General features: G+C 35.0%; 1 protein-coding gene across 1 annotated transcript in view; it reads right to left on the reverse strand.

The window, feature by feature from the left end:
* LOC126692819 (rRNA biogenesis protein RRP5) overlaps window positions 1-17,938 on the reverse strand; it is a 34,208-nt gene that overhangs the window by 5,042 nt on the left and 11,228 nt on the right. The window contains exons 11-30 of the mRNA XM_050388584.1: window positions 17,740-17,862; window positions 15,923-16,108; window positions 15,677-15,751; window positions 13,289-13,425; window positions 10,213-10,347; window positions 9,791-9,936; window positions 9,624-9,689; window positions 7,452-7,558; window positions 7,262-7,342; window positions 7,066-7,140; window positions 6,864-6,965; window positions 4,922-5,090; window positions 4,690-4,838; window positions 4,497-4,580; window positions 4,295-4,395; window positions 3,525-3,678; window positions 3,270-3,344; window positions 3,018-3,162; window positions 1,501-2,137; window positions 342-402 (exon numbers count right to left, since the gene is read on the reverse strand). Of these exons, the coding sequence (XP_050244541.1) occupies window positions 342-402; window positions 1,501-2,137; window positions 3,018-3,162; window positions 3,270-3,344; window positions 3,525-3,678; window positions 4,295-4,395; window positions 4,497-4,580; window positions 4,690-4,838; window positions 4,922-5,090; window positions 6,864-6,965; window positions 7,066-7,140; window positions 7,262-7,342; window positions 7,452-7,558; window positions 9,624-9,689; window positions 9,791-9,936; window positions 10,213-10,347; window positions 13,289-13,425; window positions 15,677-15,751; window positions 15,923-16,108; window positions 17,740-17,862 (2,808 nt within the window). The remainder of the gene's footprint in view (window positions 1-341; window positions 403-1,500; window positions 2,138-3,017; window positions 3,163-3,269; window positions 3,345-3,524; window positions 3,679-4,294; window positions 4,396-4,496; window positions 4,581-4,689; window positions 4,839-4,921; window positions 5,091-6,863; window positions 6,966-7,065; window positions 7,141-7,261; window positions 7,343-7,451; window positions 7,559-9,623; window positions 9,690-9,790; window positions 9,937-10,212; window positions 10,348-13,288; window positions 13,426-15,676; window positions 15,752-15,922; window positions 16,109-17,739; window positions 17,863-17,938) is intronic.

Raw genomic sequence — 17,938 nt, forward strand, 5'->3', positions numbered from 1 at the left:
TCTATTTTTCATTTGGGAATAACTAGTCCTCCTAGCATGCTATAGACAATCTGATTAGCTACATGTAATTAAGATAATGGAGACAAAGAGTAAGAACTTGAGTGCTTCTCAGAAAAGGGGCATCCTATGATAGTATGCTGCAAACAGACTAATTATAGATACCAATATCTTCTAATTTGCAATCAAGTCAATGCACCAGAAATTGAGGCTGTTAGGTCATTGCAATCTCTAATTTAAACTTTAAGGTACTAAGTCATGAGAAGAGACAACTAGTAAAGAGAAAGTAAAAGCAATTATCTTAGGGCAAGAATTTTTTTATTTAAAAAAAAAAAAATCAGTACCTGTACAACCATATTTGGATGAAGTTCCTCAATCTTTTCAACATGTTTGCAAGCAGGATGCCTGCAAATTATCAAACATTATTGTGTTTAAATAAACAAGTATAATAAGTAAAACCATAAGAGAACCACAATTTTAATATCTTATTACATGAAGGAGACAAAAGAAACCAAAGCTCTAAGAGTCCCCAAATGTAAGGGAGAGAAATAATTAAATGCAAACCTACTTAGTAGAATCAATAATTATTAAAATAAGCCACATCTAAGCAGATTGTCATTTGATGAATGATAATTTTTCTGAATTACAAATAAAGCTCAGTCCTGAAAAAGATAACTTTACTGTTGCTGATAGCAAACTTAGAAAAGGTATAGTCCATAATCAATGCAATTCACACGTCACACTTGAAACCAAGAGCAAGGAATTTTGATAAGCTTCATTATGAATACCCATTAATAGTTCGAAGCAGATAGTTTCCATAAAAGTACTGGACATAAAAAGCTTCTCATTTTCCAATATTATTATAGAATTTTTACAAATACCACCTTTGAACTTTAATGTAAGTGTCAATTTGATCCCTGAACATTCAATCTGAACAATTAACCCCATGCACATTAGTTTTGTGACAATTCAAACCTTTTGTTACTATTTTCCATTTAAGCCAACAGATTTACTTGACATAATGTGCACATAGTAATAATAGCATTTCAAATTATTGATGCTGTGACAAGAACCATCTGCACATTATGTGATAAATTCTTATTTTAAAGTAAAATAGTAGTAGAAGGCTCGATTTGTCACCAGCATAATGTGTAGCCAAGGACCATATAGACACTCACATCAAAGTTCAAGGGTCAAATTAATTGAGATACTATGTATTTTGAGTTAATCAAATAACACCCCAACAAATGAGAAATCAAACCGAACAAATTAGGTTGATTAAAATTGAATTAGTTTGCACCAAAAAACAATCAGGCTTACTGCATTTTATGTATAGCTTCAGAAGGAGATGGTAAATTTAATAATTTAACCTACCTCCCACATTACTGTTATGTAATTTAGGCTATTAGGAGATAGTAAATTTAATCATTTAACCACATAATTCTAACAATAACAATGTAAACTTGTAATTTTGAAGATGCAAATAGTAATCACACAACTTACAGTGTGTTGGAGATTTCTGCAGAAGACTGACTAGGCATGCCATCTAAAGAAAAACGTAATGACAAATCCACATGAGTGGTTCCTTTGACAGAGCGGCTGACTTCAAGCACCTTGCATTTGACAAATTGCCCTTCATGGAATCCAGATAATGGGTCAGGCACCAATGACTCTGTAAGTTCCATATAATGAACTCTACCATACAATTGAGGACCAATTTGCACGAGCAATCCACCGACACCAGAAAGTATTTTTGATACTCTACCACCTACAATATCTCCTTCATTAATATGAGCTCCACATTTCTCATTCACATGATTATCCACTTCTAAATCTTCACAGTTAACATGTCCTTTAGAGAGAGCAAATGGACTTAGAACCAATCGTAATAGCTTTTTCTCTTTGTTAATACTTAAAACATGTCCGGAAACAGCTTTCCCCACTTGAAAGCGTTTCTGAAATTCTTTCAGTTCACTAGGCTCACATGCACTGTCAAGAATAAATAATTGAGCTCTCACATCTCGAGATATAGCAACCCAGACCCATTCACTATCCACTTTAAACACATAGCCAGTGATGCACTGTCCAATTGAAAAATCAACGTCTTCAGTCATAAGTTTGTCCCCTATGTCAGAGGAACCTGTATTCAAATTGCAACTTAGATCTCATGTGTGATAAACTTTATGAACATGGATGCAAAAAATGAAGAACATTTTTTTAAGTATATTACTAGGGGGGGAAAAAACAGCAACAACAACAACACTTTGAAGTACATTGACTACTAAACAAGAAAAAACATGAGGATCAGCCCTGCAAGATTAATATGTCCATAAACATTTATATATAGATGAAAGTGTATACATTAAGAATTTTTTCATGGAGCTGATGAAGGTATGATATCACAGATCTGGGTTAAGCCATACACAATGTATTTAGCTCCAGGAAATTATAGTTGTCTCAGCTACTGAAGAGGGGGTGGGGAGGAGAGAGAAGGTCTAAGTGTTTGTAATCGAATTAAACCAAAAAACAATACATGAAAGCCCCAAGCATACACCTTGACAACTATCCAGCAAGTAACAAATAGCAACGGGATCAAATTCTTTTCCCAGCTCATTTAAATAATCTAATAGAGATATGGTGGTGGTGTTGGTCAATGGTTTCTTAATAGGGAAAAGACAATGCGGAGGAAATGGAAGGAGACAAAAGCTCAATAGCTTTTACCAGGCTGATAATGTATGCATTTGGGAATTAAGCCTTGTAACAAAATTTGTTGACATTATAATGGGAATAGGATGTCCTACCCCAGAAATTGGCACATGGCACAAGCCATACAATACTTTATACTCCAAATGCCACACAAGTAGCTAAAATGCTAATTAAGAAAATTAGAGCCAAAACAGGAAATTTTGGTACTGCAAATGGATGCCCGACAAGATCAAATGGGTGATAAAGGGGAAAATTCAACAAAAGGAATAGGTTTAAAACAGACAACTAGAAGGAATTTAGTATAAATTCTTTACCTGTAAGCATTTTAGGTTTCAAGGACAGCTCCCATTGATAGTTTCTTTTATCTGATCGATTAGCTTTTGAGACAATCCTTGCAGTCACCGTTTGCCCAATCCTAAAGTTACTAAATGGATCTTCCAAAACATTATCATCATTCACCTGCCCACGGACTAATTAGAATCATTTATGACAAGCCAATTATGAAATGAAGAACAGATATGCAAAGGATGAGCATATAAATATCTCAAATTACTTAACAACCATACCTCTGTTATATGTACTCTTCCATGAAAACCAATTCCAAATTTCAATTTTAGTTCAAGAGACTTAATTTCTGTAATCTGAAAAGAAATAACAGGTAATAAAGTAAGCAAATAAGTAGCCCAACTCAGTCAAAATATATCCAATCAAACAAACCACTAAAAACAAAAGAAAAATAGAAACTCCACATAGTTCTATTCAGTTCCAATTTTTTAACATATAAACATGATTAGGATATCAAGATACACTAAACTATCTACCTCTGCCTGAACCAGAGATCCCACTTTATAGCTAGACTTCTTTTTGGCTCTTTTTGAACTGGATGTCTCACTGGCTTCACTCATAGAATTAAGAAGCAAAAGCAACCTCCCAGATGTTGAAGGGCTTGGAAGAGCCATTACTGTGGCAATGACACTGCAACAGGAAAACAAACTCAAGTTGCTTAAACTAATTGTAAAGCATCAATCATCAAGAAATAGACAGGTAGTATTTTTTGAAAAAATATATCTTAATTAGTAATGATTGGCAATTAAACAACTAGTCATACAAAATGAAACAAATTAAAATTATACAAAGACTGAAAAGAATCAACATATATTATAGAAAAACACGGACACATGGACATTTAAGGAGAGTCCCCCTTTTCAAGCCATTATGTGATTGAAATTTAGAGTAAAGGAATAAATACAGAGAACCCATAAGTCTTTGAAGAGTCTCTGGCCAATTTGCATGGCCATATGGGGCAGGAAAACTATATGAACATAGACAACATTTTCCTACTAGTTTGTAGGAAATGGCTACAAACTCCCACTAAAAAATTAACATAGATACATATTTTGAAAATCTAACCATTAGATTGCATGTTCTTTATGTTCTTAACATGCATGTCAACATTAGAATAAGAAAATGCAATCTAATGGTGGATTTGTCAAAATCCACACCCAATAAAAAGATATCAGGGAGAGTTTGTAGGCAAACTTTGTTCAATGAACATAGCTTTAAATGATAACCCATTAAAATCAAGATTCACCTTTGTCCATTCAGAAATTGGTTCCGAGGGAACTTCTGAGTATTGTAGTCAGATACCGATGCATAACCTATAGCATAATTACATTTTGGCACTGAAAGCACCTGGATTGGGGCATAACAAAATTCAGAAACATGGAAGCATAAGAGTACAAATGAATTATTTCACCCAGAAATTAACTTAAACAAGAACATCAAACACTTGCCAAATAATTCTCTTTCACAATTTCCACAATTGCATTTACTGTTTGATGCACTTCCAAGTCCTTGGATGCTTCTCTTTTGCGTTTCTGAAAAAGTAATGCAACAAATTAGGCCATCATAAGGCAAAATAACACCTATACCACACCAAACACTAAAGTGACAAAGTGCACCTAGATAAAGAGTATAGAATTTAACCTTCTTATGAGATTGGCTTTTTGAACTTTCACCTCTGTAGTCATCAAAGAACTCTGGCTTTAGAGATAAATCAACAAGGTGTTCTGCCTTAGCAACATCAAGCACTATGGCTCGAACACATGAGCCTATTTCCGCAGTGGCTCCACCTACTGCAAAGGTCATAATGAAATGATAAGACAACTAGGGTACAACAATAAGTACCCCAAATAACAAAAACATATGAAGAACTTACATTGATAGTGTGTAATAAAACCAAAAACATCATGATACTTCTCAAAGCTGACAACAACTCCAACATCCTTTGCCTCCTGAATTTTTCCCTCAATGACATTGCCAATGCTAAAACCTTCAGCCCATTTCAACTCAGATCCTCTGGTGTCCAGCAATTGCAATTTAGCAATCTGGATAACAAAGAAGATGGCAAAGGTTTTGAAAGTTTATAAAAAAAATCTAGCAGATACTCCTAAGACTAAGCCAATAGTAGAACATGATTCCATGATAATTCCAAGTTGCCATGACCTCAAAAATATTTAAATTTCCTTTATGAGCCAATAAGCTCTAGCTCAAATCGCAGGTCCTTCCTTTGCAAGAGCAAGGTGGAGGGTAGAGGTCCTCGGTGCAAGACCCATGGTGTTTAACTTACCAAACAAGAGTTTAAACTTCCAAAACTATAAGAAGTAATATAGCAGGTACGCACTATAATTATAATTTATATTAAAAAAAAAAAAAAAAAAAAAAAAAAAACTAGAAGTAAAGAACTCGGTGAGGTTGATGGAATGGAAGATACCTTGGACTCATCCATCACAAATAAAGACCAAACAAATGGAGCTTACTTACATTTGCATCACAAGTTAGAAACGTTGAACTGTGAAAGCATCATCAAGTGGGACACAAGATACAATACATGGCCTAAATTGAACTTGATTGTTTTGAGTTCACAAGAACAGCAATGTGGCCTCTAGACATATTGTTGACAAAGAGGTTCTGTCCCACGATTAGCTTCTAAAAAGGTCCAACAAGGGGGAAAAAAATTTCTGAACAACCAAATAAATAAACCACCAGCAAAACTTAAACTCTCTGTATGGTTGGGATTCTGTAAACCAAAACTGTTGAAGTTGCACTTCCACAAAGAAAATAACAGTATTACCATCATATTAAGTTGAATATCTTACTTAATTAGAAACCAAGAAAGTAAAACTAATATTTGGGAGATTTCAAAGCTCAGCAAATTGCCCATTGAAAGAAGCCCATGTAGGAGATTTAAAAGAAAGAGCAATACCTTTTACCTAATATTTGGGGCAGCTAAATGCATATGCATCAAGTTTCTATATCTTATTATTTTGAGTTCATATTCTCACATAATTTAAATGTTTAACTTGTCAACCCTCATCAGCTTTCTCACATCCTCGCAACACCATGCACCCTATCCATCCACTAATAAATGCAACTCCACATTGCAATAATAACATTTTATTTTATAAGTAACGGTATTTTATTAATAGAATAGATTACTTCATGGTCACAATGATGAGCACACCATAATTACAAAACAATTACGCACAAAATTTCAAGTGCAATGCAATAATAGCATCAAATAAACAGATTTGACTACTAGTTTTATCAAAAAAGTTGCAAAGTCTTACATACGTAGATGTATAATTTGGGTCCAACTATATAAATTTATATAAAACTTCATAAAAAACATAGAAAACAAATTTACAAATGTAATGGGGAAAAAACTGAATGAAGAAAGAACTTAAAACAACTTGAAATCAATTATTATCATATCACTGTGAATTTGCTGTAATACAGGCCAAAAATTAAAATTTATTGTCTAGATTAGCTTTCATGGTATTCCCAGTTAGTGCATTCACTTTTTCCTCTCTTTTTATGATGATGTGAAACCTCATCAAGGCAAGGCCCTTTGGACCCACCCCTAGGTAGGAAACCATGGATACACATAAAATAAACGGATTTTATTCAATATTTCAAACTACCTGGCATACTCCACTTATAAAATAAGGGAAAAGCAAGGGGAGGAAGGGGTTGGAGAGACATACACCAAAAGCCATTTTGTACGCAACTAAAATATATTTTTAGATGGTAAATACAAAGAGAGAGAGAAAATGACAGATAATCAAAAATCAAATAAATATGGTGCCAATCATGTTTACCTTCTCATCCAACAGAAAGTATTCTTGAATGAATGATGCATCTGTGGAATAACATGATGACTGCTTCAGGGAAACCGTTATTCTACCTGATTCAGTATTGACCTGGAAGAGAAAAAGGGGATATGGAGTGAGTTAAACCCTATTTTAGAACTGCTTCAAAAATCATAATTTTAACAGCTTCAGCCTCAAGTAGTTCACCAACATCGAGAATATTACTGCGAACAGATTGTCCAACGTAAAAGGATTCCGAAAGCTCAACTCTTTGATCATCTGTTGCCTACAGGGCAGAATTGAAATTTGACTGAATTAAACAAAACTCATAAAAATAAAAATAAAATAAAAAAAGATAATGAATTCAAATATAACTGGACTGCATGGAGGCAGGAAAAAATAAAAACCTTGTTTCTAGGAGAGAAACCAGTCAAACGCCCAAGATAGCGGACAAAGCAACCCGTTTCAATTAAGTTACAAATGTAGCCCTGGTTCACACAAATAAATTTTAAACAACTGCAGTTTGGAATCATAATAAACACCAATTCAAACAAAAGAGATATCACAAATCATATAAGTAGAGAACTAATTACTTACATGGATTACTGTGTTGTGATGAATCTGACTGATATCCAAAGGAAGCTGCTCAGCTAAATTTATCAGAGAATGTTTTGCGGATAGTACCAAATTGTTGCCACTAATATCTACAACAATGCAAGAAGAAATTTTTAATAATATTCAATTCATTATGTTAAGATAATAAAGATTCCATTTAACAATACAAGAATAATAGCGGCATCAAAAACAAAGCGTTCACTTGGAAGATAGAATACAGAAACAAACATAAAAAGGGAACGAAAGCAACATCTTTATCAACAAACATTTCCACAGGAGCCATTATGATAATCCTACATCAATTGAATAATACAACTCAAACTGAGTAAGGGCTATATATCAGAAAACAGAAAGGACAAGCTAGGCCTTAATACAAAGGCAGCTCAGGAAAAATAAACAATAGTGGCATGGTGCTTCAAGAAGCATAAAATAGACCGTGTCTGCTACCTTCACCATATTGACAGCTGTTTGATCCAATAGAAGGGACTTTAGGGGTTTAATTTGGAATTGATTCAGGTTATGAAGAAAAAGGAATACAAACATCCATGACAAGGGAAGTTAACAAGAAATTGTGGTTTTAAGGAGGTTTTCAATTCAAGTTATTGTAACTGGTTGCTTTCTTTACATCTTTAAAACTAGTTCACTTTTATTTTAGTCTCTTTAGTTCATTCTATCTTTTGTTCAGTAGATATTTACATGCAATTTTTGGGTGCAACTTATATAGTGATTAGAAGGGGGGAGGGGGGAATGTATATATATATATATATATATATATATAAGCGTGTGGCAAGACTTATGCAAGGGTCCAAAAGAATGCCCCAAACTAAAGCTTTAAAGAGTCAAATTCCTTTTGCTTATGGATCAATTTTTCCTTGGGGTCCGTTTGGTTGGGTGGATTTTAGGTAGGAAGGAAAAAAAAAAAAAAAAAGAGAGAGAAAAGAGGGGAGGGAAAGAAATAAATTTGAGTATTTGGCTGGATGGATTTGTGGAAAGAAAACTGGTCGGGCCTAAATGTTTTCTCCCCGGACCCACCAAAATGTTTTCTCCCCAAATTGAGGAGAAAACTGGAGTGATTATGCAGGCGAGAAAACTGGAGTGATTATGCAGGCAACGCTTCAGCCCATGAATTTTACTTTTCTACCCCTCTTAACAACGTCCAACTAACCCAACATGCCAACACCCACACACTTCTTTGTCTTTTTCTCTCTCTTTCCACTACCATGGTTCTGCCACTCTACCCAGCACGTCCAGATTTTTTTTTTTGTCTATCACCAACATGAAGTTCACCTAAATTGCCATATACAAATAACATATAATATAATATATTAACAGATGAAAGCATATAATATAATATTATGATTGTGTTAATTTTTATAAGATGTTTTATTAATTTTAATATTAACTACCTTTTCTATTCTCTTACTTTTCTCCTCAACCAAACAAAAGAGTTTACCATCCCTCCACTTTTCTATCCCTCCAACCAAATAGACAAAGGGGAAACTAAAATCCCTTCTATCATGCCACTTTTCCATCCTCCCAACCAAACGGATCCTTAAAGATGCAGCTAGACCCCTAATTTGATCTAGCTCATGAAATGTTACTCTCTCTAGCCCAAATTGTTAGTTTTGTTAAGAAAATCCAACTTTTTAAGAGAACATCATTTAATACATTGTCTTTATATAGAAAGGTACAAGTTTTCAGAACTACCCTTCTTAATCTAAACTTTAATGAAAGAGAGGTATTGCTTTTTTTTTTTTAAGTAAATAGGGTAAGTTAGTACATAGATTTATTGACTTTTCAAAGAGGACTATATTTTAGAACATCTCAAAATGGGGTAGACAACTAACAATTTGGAACGTAGGAAGAATAAAAGATGTTGCAATTATTTGAGGATGAGAAATGGAGAAAATGAGCTGCTAAAGATATGAGTGCTGCAAGTAAAGAGAGTGCGGGAAGATGGTCACAATTATTATTTGGAATACTCATTTTGAATTGCCCAGAACAGTGAAAATGTAAGAATTTCATACTTCCATTTCTTAGAAGAAAATAAGCCTATAGAAACTACATGATAAAAATATTTCTTTTTTGTTTTGGGGAAGAAATTTAAGATGTTAGAAAATGTGAGAGAGTTCATGGCCAAAGATTGGAGGGTACCTAGTACCAGCAGTTGATCAAACTCATATCCTGGCTTCAAGACTGACTTCATCAAAGTAGCATGCCCTGCATAACAAGAGACACAAATCAGGAAATTCAGTACCATGCTGATGCCCTGCATAACAAGGTGGCAATGTAAATTTATCAAGCCAGCTAAACTTCTGTACCATGGTGATCTGCTAAATGCTCAGTAGGAATTGTACCCTTCGAGTAACCTTTTGCATTTACATAGACTATAACACCATTGGTGGTTACTCTGTCAACAACTGCAGAAATAAGGCTACCTAACTTGACCATATCCTCTTCAGAAACCCTGTCATTTGTTTTTTCAAATTCAATACAGTGCATCAGGAAAGATACTAATGATAACCATTTTTTTGCAGAGTACAGATAAGAACACTGTTATAAGAACTTGATAAAATAACCACCTCTCATTACACTGATCATACCATCCAAATTACAGTTCACTGAATATATGAGGTAATATGACTTAAGGGTTTCTCCATGCAAGGAAAAACATTTCGAGTATTACTTTCACATTTAAGGTTCACAGGGAGGAAATATGGCCTGAGAGTGTAGAGAAGCAAACCTTGAAGGTTTTATTATGAAACTAAGGTTGATCCTCCGCGAAGCAGGAAGTGAACTCGTTATTCGACATTTGACAACTTGTCCAACATGATACATTGTACTAGGGTCACATCCTGGTTCTAATCCGAGTTCAGATCTGATTCAGAATGAGGAACAATCAATCAATGACAACAATACAAAAAGAGATGAAATATTCTAAAAGGGATATCTTTAATTGAAATTGAACCGGCATACAGTTCTTCGCAAAAACCAACCAACCACAAGTTAGAGAACAAACATGCTTACAATATTTCCACCAGTTCTCACACAAGCCACCACCGTCTCAACATATCCTTAATAACATTGATATATTTTAGGAGGAGAAATAAATAAATAAGGACTACAATTTCCTCATTATACCAAAGATCAAACCAAAACTAACACCCTCCCACGAAAAAAAAAAAAAAAAACACTTATCCTTAGAACTAGTTCACAATTTCACAAGAGTCTCCATGAACCTTCCCACAGCAGTCAACCTGCTCCAGTTCAGTAAGCATGGATTTGAAAACTGTACCAGACTGGCCGGTTCAACCAGTTCAATCGGGAACTGGGCACCAACCAGATCCAGTAAAAACCCCCTAAAACTGGGAACCAGGTCCAAAAACGGTTCTTCCGGTATTTAAAACCATGTCTGCAAGCAATCCTTTGTGGATAGTTGATTCTAGATGCCAACAATGATCACATGTATGGATCGTCTAGCAAATAGCTGCATTTAGGTAAGTGAGCCCGAATACTTGAAATGGTCATCTTTATGGATCTTTTGGCTAATTCATTAAGGTAATGGGTCATAGAAACCAAAAATAATCACCTCAACTACCATCTGGCCAATGGTTACATTTGCATATATTTTTGGCTCTCAATTTTCGCTATATTCTAACTTTTTGTTCTCCAAGTTTACTAAAACAATGTTTCTTACATTCTAGGAAGCACTTGCACGGATACGGGTGCGATACAAGTGCATATACGGTAACACGGCAATTTTTGCAATGAGGAAATAGATGGTCAACTGATTCACCATTACACTTGCAGATATAACACCAACCCAATATCCAAACCTTCTTTTTTTGTAAATTGGCAATCATCAAGCATTCCCCTAAAGCAGCAGTCCAAACAAAAAAAGCCAGTCAAGAAGGAATCTTCTGCTTCCAAATACTTTTCTATGGAAAACAACAATCATTAGAGCCGACTAGAAGACTATAATAATTATTAACCATGAACCCCTTATTTCTATTTGATTTCCGACACATCTTATCCTCACCAAACCCCCTTACTGAAGGACGCCATTTATGGTATCCATGAAGCTCAACACAGCCTCCAATTCCCAAGCATGAACACCCCTAAAGAAACTTACATCCCAAAAAAGGACCCATTAGTCGACTTCATAAGCTCAGCCACACTTGCAGCCTTATCTCAACAAAATCTAAATAATTCAGAATAGCTGACAGCAAGAGATGTCTCCCCACAACAATGGTCTTGCCAAAACTTCACCCTCAACCCATCACCAATATCATACTGGATATAATGTGAAAAATAAGGCCATCCCTAACTAATATTTTTCCACAAACAAACACCATATTTATTTTCCTCTCACATGGCTGTGTCCACTTGCTTAGGCATCACCCAAGAAACCCCAAAGAAGCTAAACAGTAAACACAAACATCCACAAATTATATGCATAAAATTAGTGAAGGAGTAAGTGATCCACCAATTCCCAACTGTTCTTGCCAATGCAATATCTGTTGACAATATAAATATTCCTCCTCAAATTATCCAAAGTGAGAATCTTTCCCCTAGAGGCTGTCCAAGTAAAAAAAAAAAAAAAAAAAAAAAAATCTACTCTAGAAGGAATTTTGACCCTCAAAATACTTTTCCAAGGAAGGGCATGTCTCCCTCCAGTCGTTGGGGCTCTACTATATTATTTAACTTCAAAAGATCCATAATATTGATATTGATTTAAGATATATAGATACGATATTTATACTGTATGATTATTTTAAGTCATATAAAACTGTACATATTATATAATGTTTAAAAGGTAAGAGCTTTTGATTTCTTAAACTAAATATAAAATTTTTTTTTTTTTTTTTAAAATGTATACAGTAAGAACCCATTCATCTCTAGTGGACCCCCACACCTTGCATGAGCTACCACTTATTCCCCAAATTAATCTCCCCAAAAGACACCCATCTGACTCCATCATCAATCAGAGAGACAAGGGGCATAAATGACAACACTAAAAAATGTCTCCTCAAATGTGAACATATACTTCTTGTTTCATATTGATATGATATTAAGAAAGTGGATCACTGGAGTTGTGCCTTCCACAGTTTTTGAAGACGATAAAAACAGGGGATGGAGGAAGAATAACAGTGCACCAACACGTACATGGTTCATGACATTTGGTGGTGAGATCTAGAGGTGGAAGCATGCAATGATCGGAAAAATCAACAGTGAAATTGGCTGCAAAGACTGGCCGGAACTGTGAAACAGGTCTGACCGTGATTCTGATGGTTCACTACAGATTTTTGATTTTACAGTTTTTTAGGTTTTAATAACTGGCAATATCACTGTTAACCCGGTCAGACCAGCTGGACAAGTCCTTTTTTAAAAACCATGTTTTACACTACTTATTCTAAAACATGAATATTTTAAAGTAAATGTTTATAATTCTAATAGTTCCATGCCAATGATTAGTAGATGGGACCTCCTCCCCTTGTAAGAGCAAGGTGGAGGGGAAGACCATGTGTTCAAGACCCACCAGGAGGGTGAGTCTATAATCACCTACAAAAATCAATATTTCCAATGCAGAATCAATCCTCTTCTGTTCCCATCTACATATCACCAGATCCTCCAACATCTTAAAAGGAGGAAATCATCAATCAAGAGAGAGAAAAGAAGAAAGCACATATATAATAAAGCACCACCAGAAAGAAGAACTGATATTGCATATATACTAAATTAACTTTTCAAAACACAACAATGATTATCAATCAGATAGGAAGTTATCAAAACTGTAATCTAGGTGGTTAGAGACTAGCCTGGGAGCAAATCCTTGGACTCCATTGTAGAAACGGATAAAGCATCCATGTTTCTCAATCTTTGTTATCCATCCATGTGTTATTAATCCATCAGTTGCATCAGCATAAGAACTAAGAATCCCAAGCTTTGATTTCACCTGTAAAAACACCAACGTTATGGCCGAACAGTGGCACACGATAATGCTTTAAAAGTTGACTAAAGGCTGCCCAGAAAATTTGAAACTTGCTGTTCTAGTTCTTTTCCAGTGTAACAGTCACCTCATCGGCAACATTAATTGATCCAGAAACTGAGCCCTTAGATAGAAAAGGTACATAGAAAGCATGCATGGACATGCAAAAATACCCTTGCATGTGGGCTGGTATTGACTAGTCAAAGATAGAATTTTTACTCCTGTTTTATGTTGTTGACCCACACCCAACCCCCTAAAAAAACAAAACAAAAAAGTCTGCACTTATAAAATATGCAGTGTATTTTGAAGTATCAAAGAAACTTTAAAGAGGAACCCTTTCCATGTTTAAACACAATGCCAAACATTGGCCAACCCATATGCCTGTGCACATGATGAGCAAGCCCTTGACATTTCAAGAACTTCAAAGCGAAGAGAACTTTGTCAGCATTAAAATGGTAGACAAATCAGTGACACTTGTCAAAAGCTGTATAAATTGGGAAATGATTTCTCCTTACAAAAATAACAATACATCAATTTCCTTCATATGTTACAATCCCCTGAACAGATTGTCATTATAAGAACATATACACTGAGAGCCCAAAAAAGAGTGAATCTGAAAGAAATGGCAAAGTAAAGGGGCATACAAGTCAGCAGGTGCAGATTTGAGACAACTAAATTTTACCTCTATCACATTTAACAATCTCCATAAACCCCATTAAACTGAATGGGCTTGCACAGTCATTGACTCATTGCTGCAAATATATACTTATCACTTTGAAAACCTATTAATGGTAAAAATCTTATACAACCCCAAGAAACCTAAAGTGACAGCAGAAGTATGAAAACAACCCAATGGGTGGATTTCATTCAACTTGCAAGCAGCAATAATGGATTTTTTGCAGTATAACCTTCTTTCGTAAGTACGTAATTTGATAAAAGGCTGAACAGACATGGGGAGTATACAAGAGAAATGCCAAAACATAAGACCTAAATTTATAAAGGTGCAAAAATCCAAATATGAAGAATAGGATAAGCTACTAGTATCTGTCAGTTGAACAAACAAAGATATCAAAACCAGCATCTTCAAATTCATCACTGAGAGTTCAACATCTTTAAAATGTCCTAGCATTTCACTCGCACAAAATATACCACATAAGACAAAAGGGGGCTCCAATCCATAGCACTCTACCACAGCACTTATTAGAACTACCTTTCCAATTAACCAACAAACTCTACCACCAATTTTAACATCACCATTTCAAAGCCAAACAAAGTTAAAACAAGCCGACACAATTCTTGCACAATTGTGCAATGGCTTCAAAGATGACTCCACAGAGCCCCAACTGTTTGACATGCATAGCAAAGGCTGCACAACATTGACCTTAGATAAAGTCTTTCTAAGCATTCACGGCCAAGAAACATAAACTTTTTTGCCAGAGGAATGACATATACAGAATGGTGTAAACACAAGATATAGGCCTCCAATTAAGTAGACCTAGACAGCCCACCAGTGGCATATAGATGGAGCCTGCTATTAATTGGGCCTGAATACCTAAGCACAACCACGTAATGTTTAGGATTTATTTATGTAATTGGTTATTTGCTTTTCCTTTTTGGTCTAGGGGTCTAATTTCTTACTAAGGCAGTGAAGTTATTTTCTATTCCTAATAGGATCATAAGTTTGGAAATCTATTTAAGGAACACACTGTTCGCTTTTGTTTTACAAATTGATTAATTAATAAAACTCCTCTTGGAATTTTTCCAATGGTCTGGGGTTGATTTCAGCAACCCTAGATGCTGACACTTTGATGTGTTCTTTAATGCTTGGTGCTAACCATGGTTTATACCAGACTGGTTTGGGTCCAGACCCAGTCAACTGGTTGAACCAGCTGATCCAGTCCGGTTTTAAAAACAATGGTGCTAACTCCAAGCAAGACAATGTGTTGATTTCTGAGTTTCTATCTTTTTATTTTCTGTTCTTTAATTTTGTCCTCGTGTTCATTTTGGTTTTGCATTACTTCACAGAAACATTTCTATGCAGCAAGATGACATCAGAGAAATTTTGCTTAACTGATTTAGTCACACTAGTATGTGCAATTACTAGTGGACATCCCATGCAAAAGAGATCAAAACCGTATATATATATATATATATATATATATATTCTTATATTAAAAGCAAATCACTAGTAGTGTCATTCACAAATAAAAGAACATACAAGTGTTTTCTTGTGTGTGACAGTTATTCTCTTGGATTTGCAGCCGAGCACACGGAATACCAGCTCAGCTCCAACCTGCAAAATCATACATCCAAAGAAGTCAATAGCTTTAGAATCAATTAGCACTGATACGAGGAAAACATAATAAAATGAATCATCTTTGCCCCATCATAGTCCACCAGAATGTGCAGCAAACATAAACCAAAAAAAAACCGGTTCAAGGTGCATATGCTGCTAGGAAATGACCTTAAACTTTTTGCCAGGCTTTGCAATTTCAAATTCAGACATGTGCTGGACAGGACAAAGTGCCTTCACACCCCCAGGAAATTGCACAATAGCACCAAAGCTGTCAACAGCAATAATTTTTGCTCGCACAACCATCCCAGGCTTGACATCAGAGTGGGTAAATACAGGGTCCTCCAATGCCCCAGCCTGCTTGAAAGAAACAGAATCACAACAAATTAAGACCTAGTAACAAATACTCTAAAATGATTAGGGAAACTCATTTTGCATAATGATCAACAGACAGTTAATGAACCATAAAACATCAATAATATACATGTAAAAAAAGATGTTAAAATCCTCCTTACACCATATGGACAGCAAATTTGTAGTCAATGAATATCTTCCATATTGCCAAGAACGATTAGGTGTTAGTTGAATTTATTTTAACATTCTAATTTCAGCTACACTCATTTTATAGATAGGATTCGAAATGAGGAAATCCACTTAAAGATAGGGCTAGCCTTTATCAATGAAAACGCAAGAGAGAGTTTTTTGAGATGGTTTGGTCATGTTCTAAGGAGAGAGATTAATGAACCAGTAAGGAAGAGTAAGTTGATCCAAGTTGAGGGAATGAAAAAAGGCAAAAGAAGGCCAAAAATAACATTAATAGAAGTAATAAATAAAAAATGACATGTCAATTAGGGAAATAACATGGAGTATGACTTCAGATAGAATAGAATGGAGGAAACGAATACATGTTGCTAGCCCTAACTAATTTGTAGAGGATCCATATCTGACCCAAAAAATTTGGGACCAAGGCTTTGTTGTTGTCATTGTACTATTAAGTAAAATTTTATTTTTAAGAGAGAGAGAAAAAGGGGGTGGGGGGGGTTCTACCAAAGTACACAAGAAGCATACTAAGAGTACAACACAAAAATACAAGATAAAACAAGAAATAAAAAATCTGAATCTACTGCGATTAGGTCTTAGTTGTAACAAGGCAAAGATAGAGATTGAGCTTGAACACAGGTATAAGGTATGATGACATGTAAGATATATACAACGCTGTTGGTATATTCAGTAGGCAGCAAAATACCATTCAAATTCAATAATCTAACACGTTTAATTAATTTGATATAACAAAGTACATACCAACCCCATTCAGTTTTTGCATCAGTTAGAGAGCCTAAAAATTCACATCTAAGTTATCATGAAAAACTTTTGTGGTTCACCAGGTAGCAACTGGCTGGTGCTACATCACTCAATCCTAAACATGGAATAATGGTCATAAGTTTGAATCCACATAATTGTAGCCTATATTGCCCAGAAACCTTATGACCCATGTAACATTTTAATTTTTGCTTTAGATATTGCCTTCAAATATAGAGTAAGGGAATAATAATAATAATGACTTTCAAGATTGCCAAAAAATTAGTACACGAGGACAAAAGTGTACACTAGGTCACCTAATCATTTAAAGGATTGGGTAAAGAAGTAGAATAAAATCTAACAAATACAGGGTTGATGAGAGAGTATAACAAATGATAGGGAACAAGGACCATAATGGGGACAACGATGTTTTCAAGGAAACAAAATTGGATATCAAATGAGAAGAAACATAATTTAGAAAGAGAAGCCAATCACAACAAATTATGACAAAAGGAAAAAGAGTATGGCTTGGCTTTTGCAAAAATGAGGCAGGCAAAGCCAAGCCATTAGGTAAGTTGACCCCAAACAGTGCCTGAGCACATTTGCAGCCCTGCTACCAGCACAATACAGTGATTGTACCACATATTAGTTTTGTATATAAAAAAATGATGTTCAAGAAGAAGGATAACCTTCAAAATCCCTGTAGCAAGTCCTTCCAGATGCCTAAACCCTAGAACTCTAACACGAACATGACTCCCTTCCTTAAACTTTTTTTCAAGTTTACGGACTTCCTCTTCAGCCACATCAGATATCTGTAGTCAACATAAATTCAAAATTTATCATTGATACAGTAAAATGTCTGAGAAAATAAAATGAACTAAAAAATTT

The sequence above is a fragment of the Quercus robur genome, chromosome 7 (genome assembly GCF_932294415.1).
Source record: "Quercus robur chromosome 7, dhQueRobu3.1, whole genome shotgun sequence".
NCBI lineage: Eukaryota > Viridiplantae > Streptophyta > Magnoliopsida > Fagales > Fagaceae > Quercus > Quercus robur.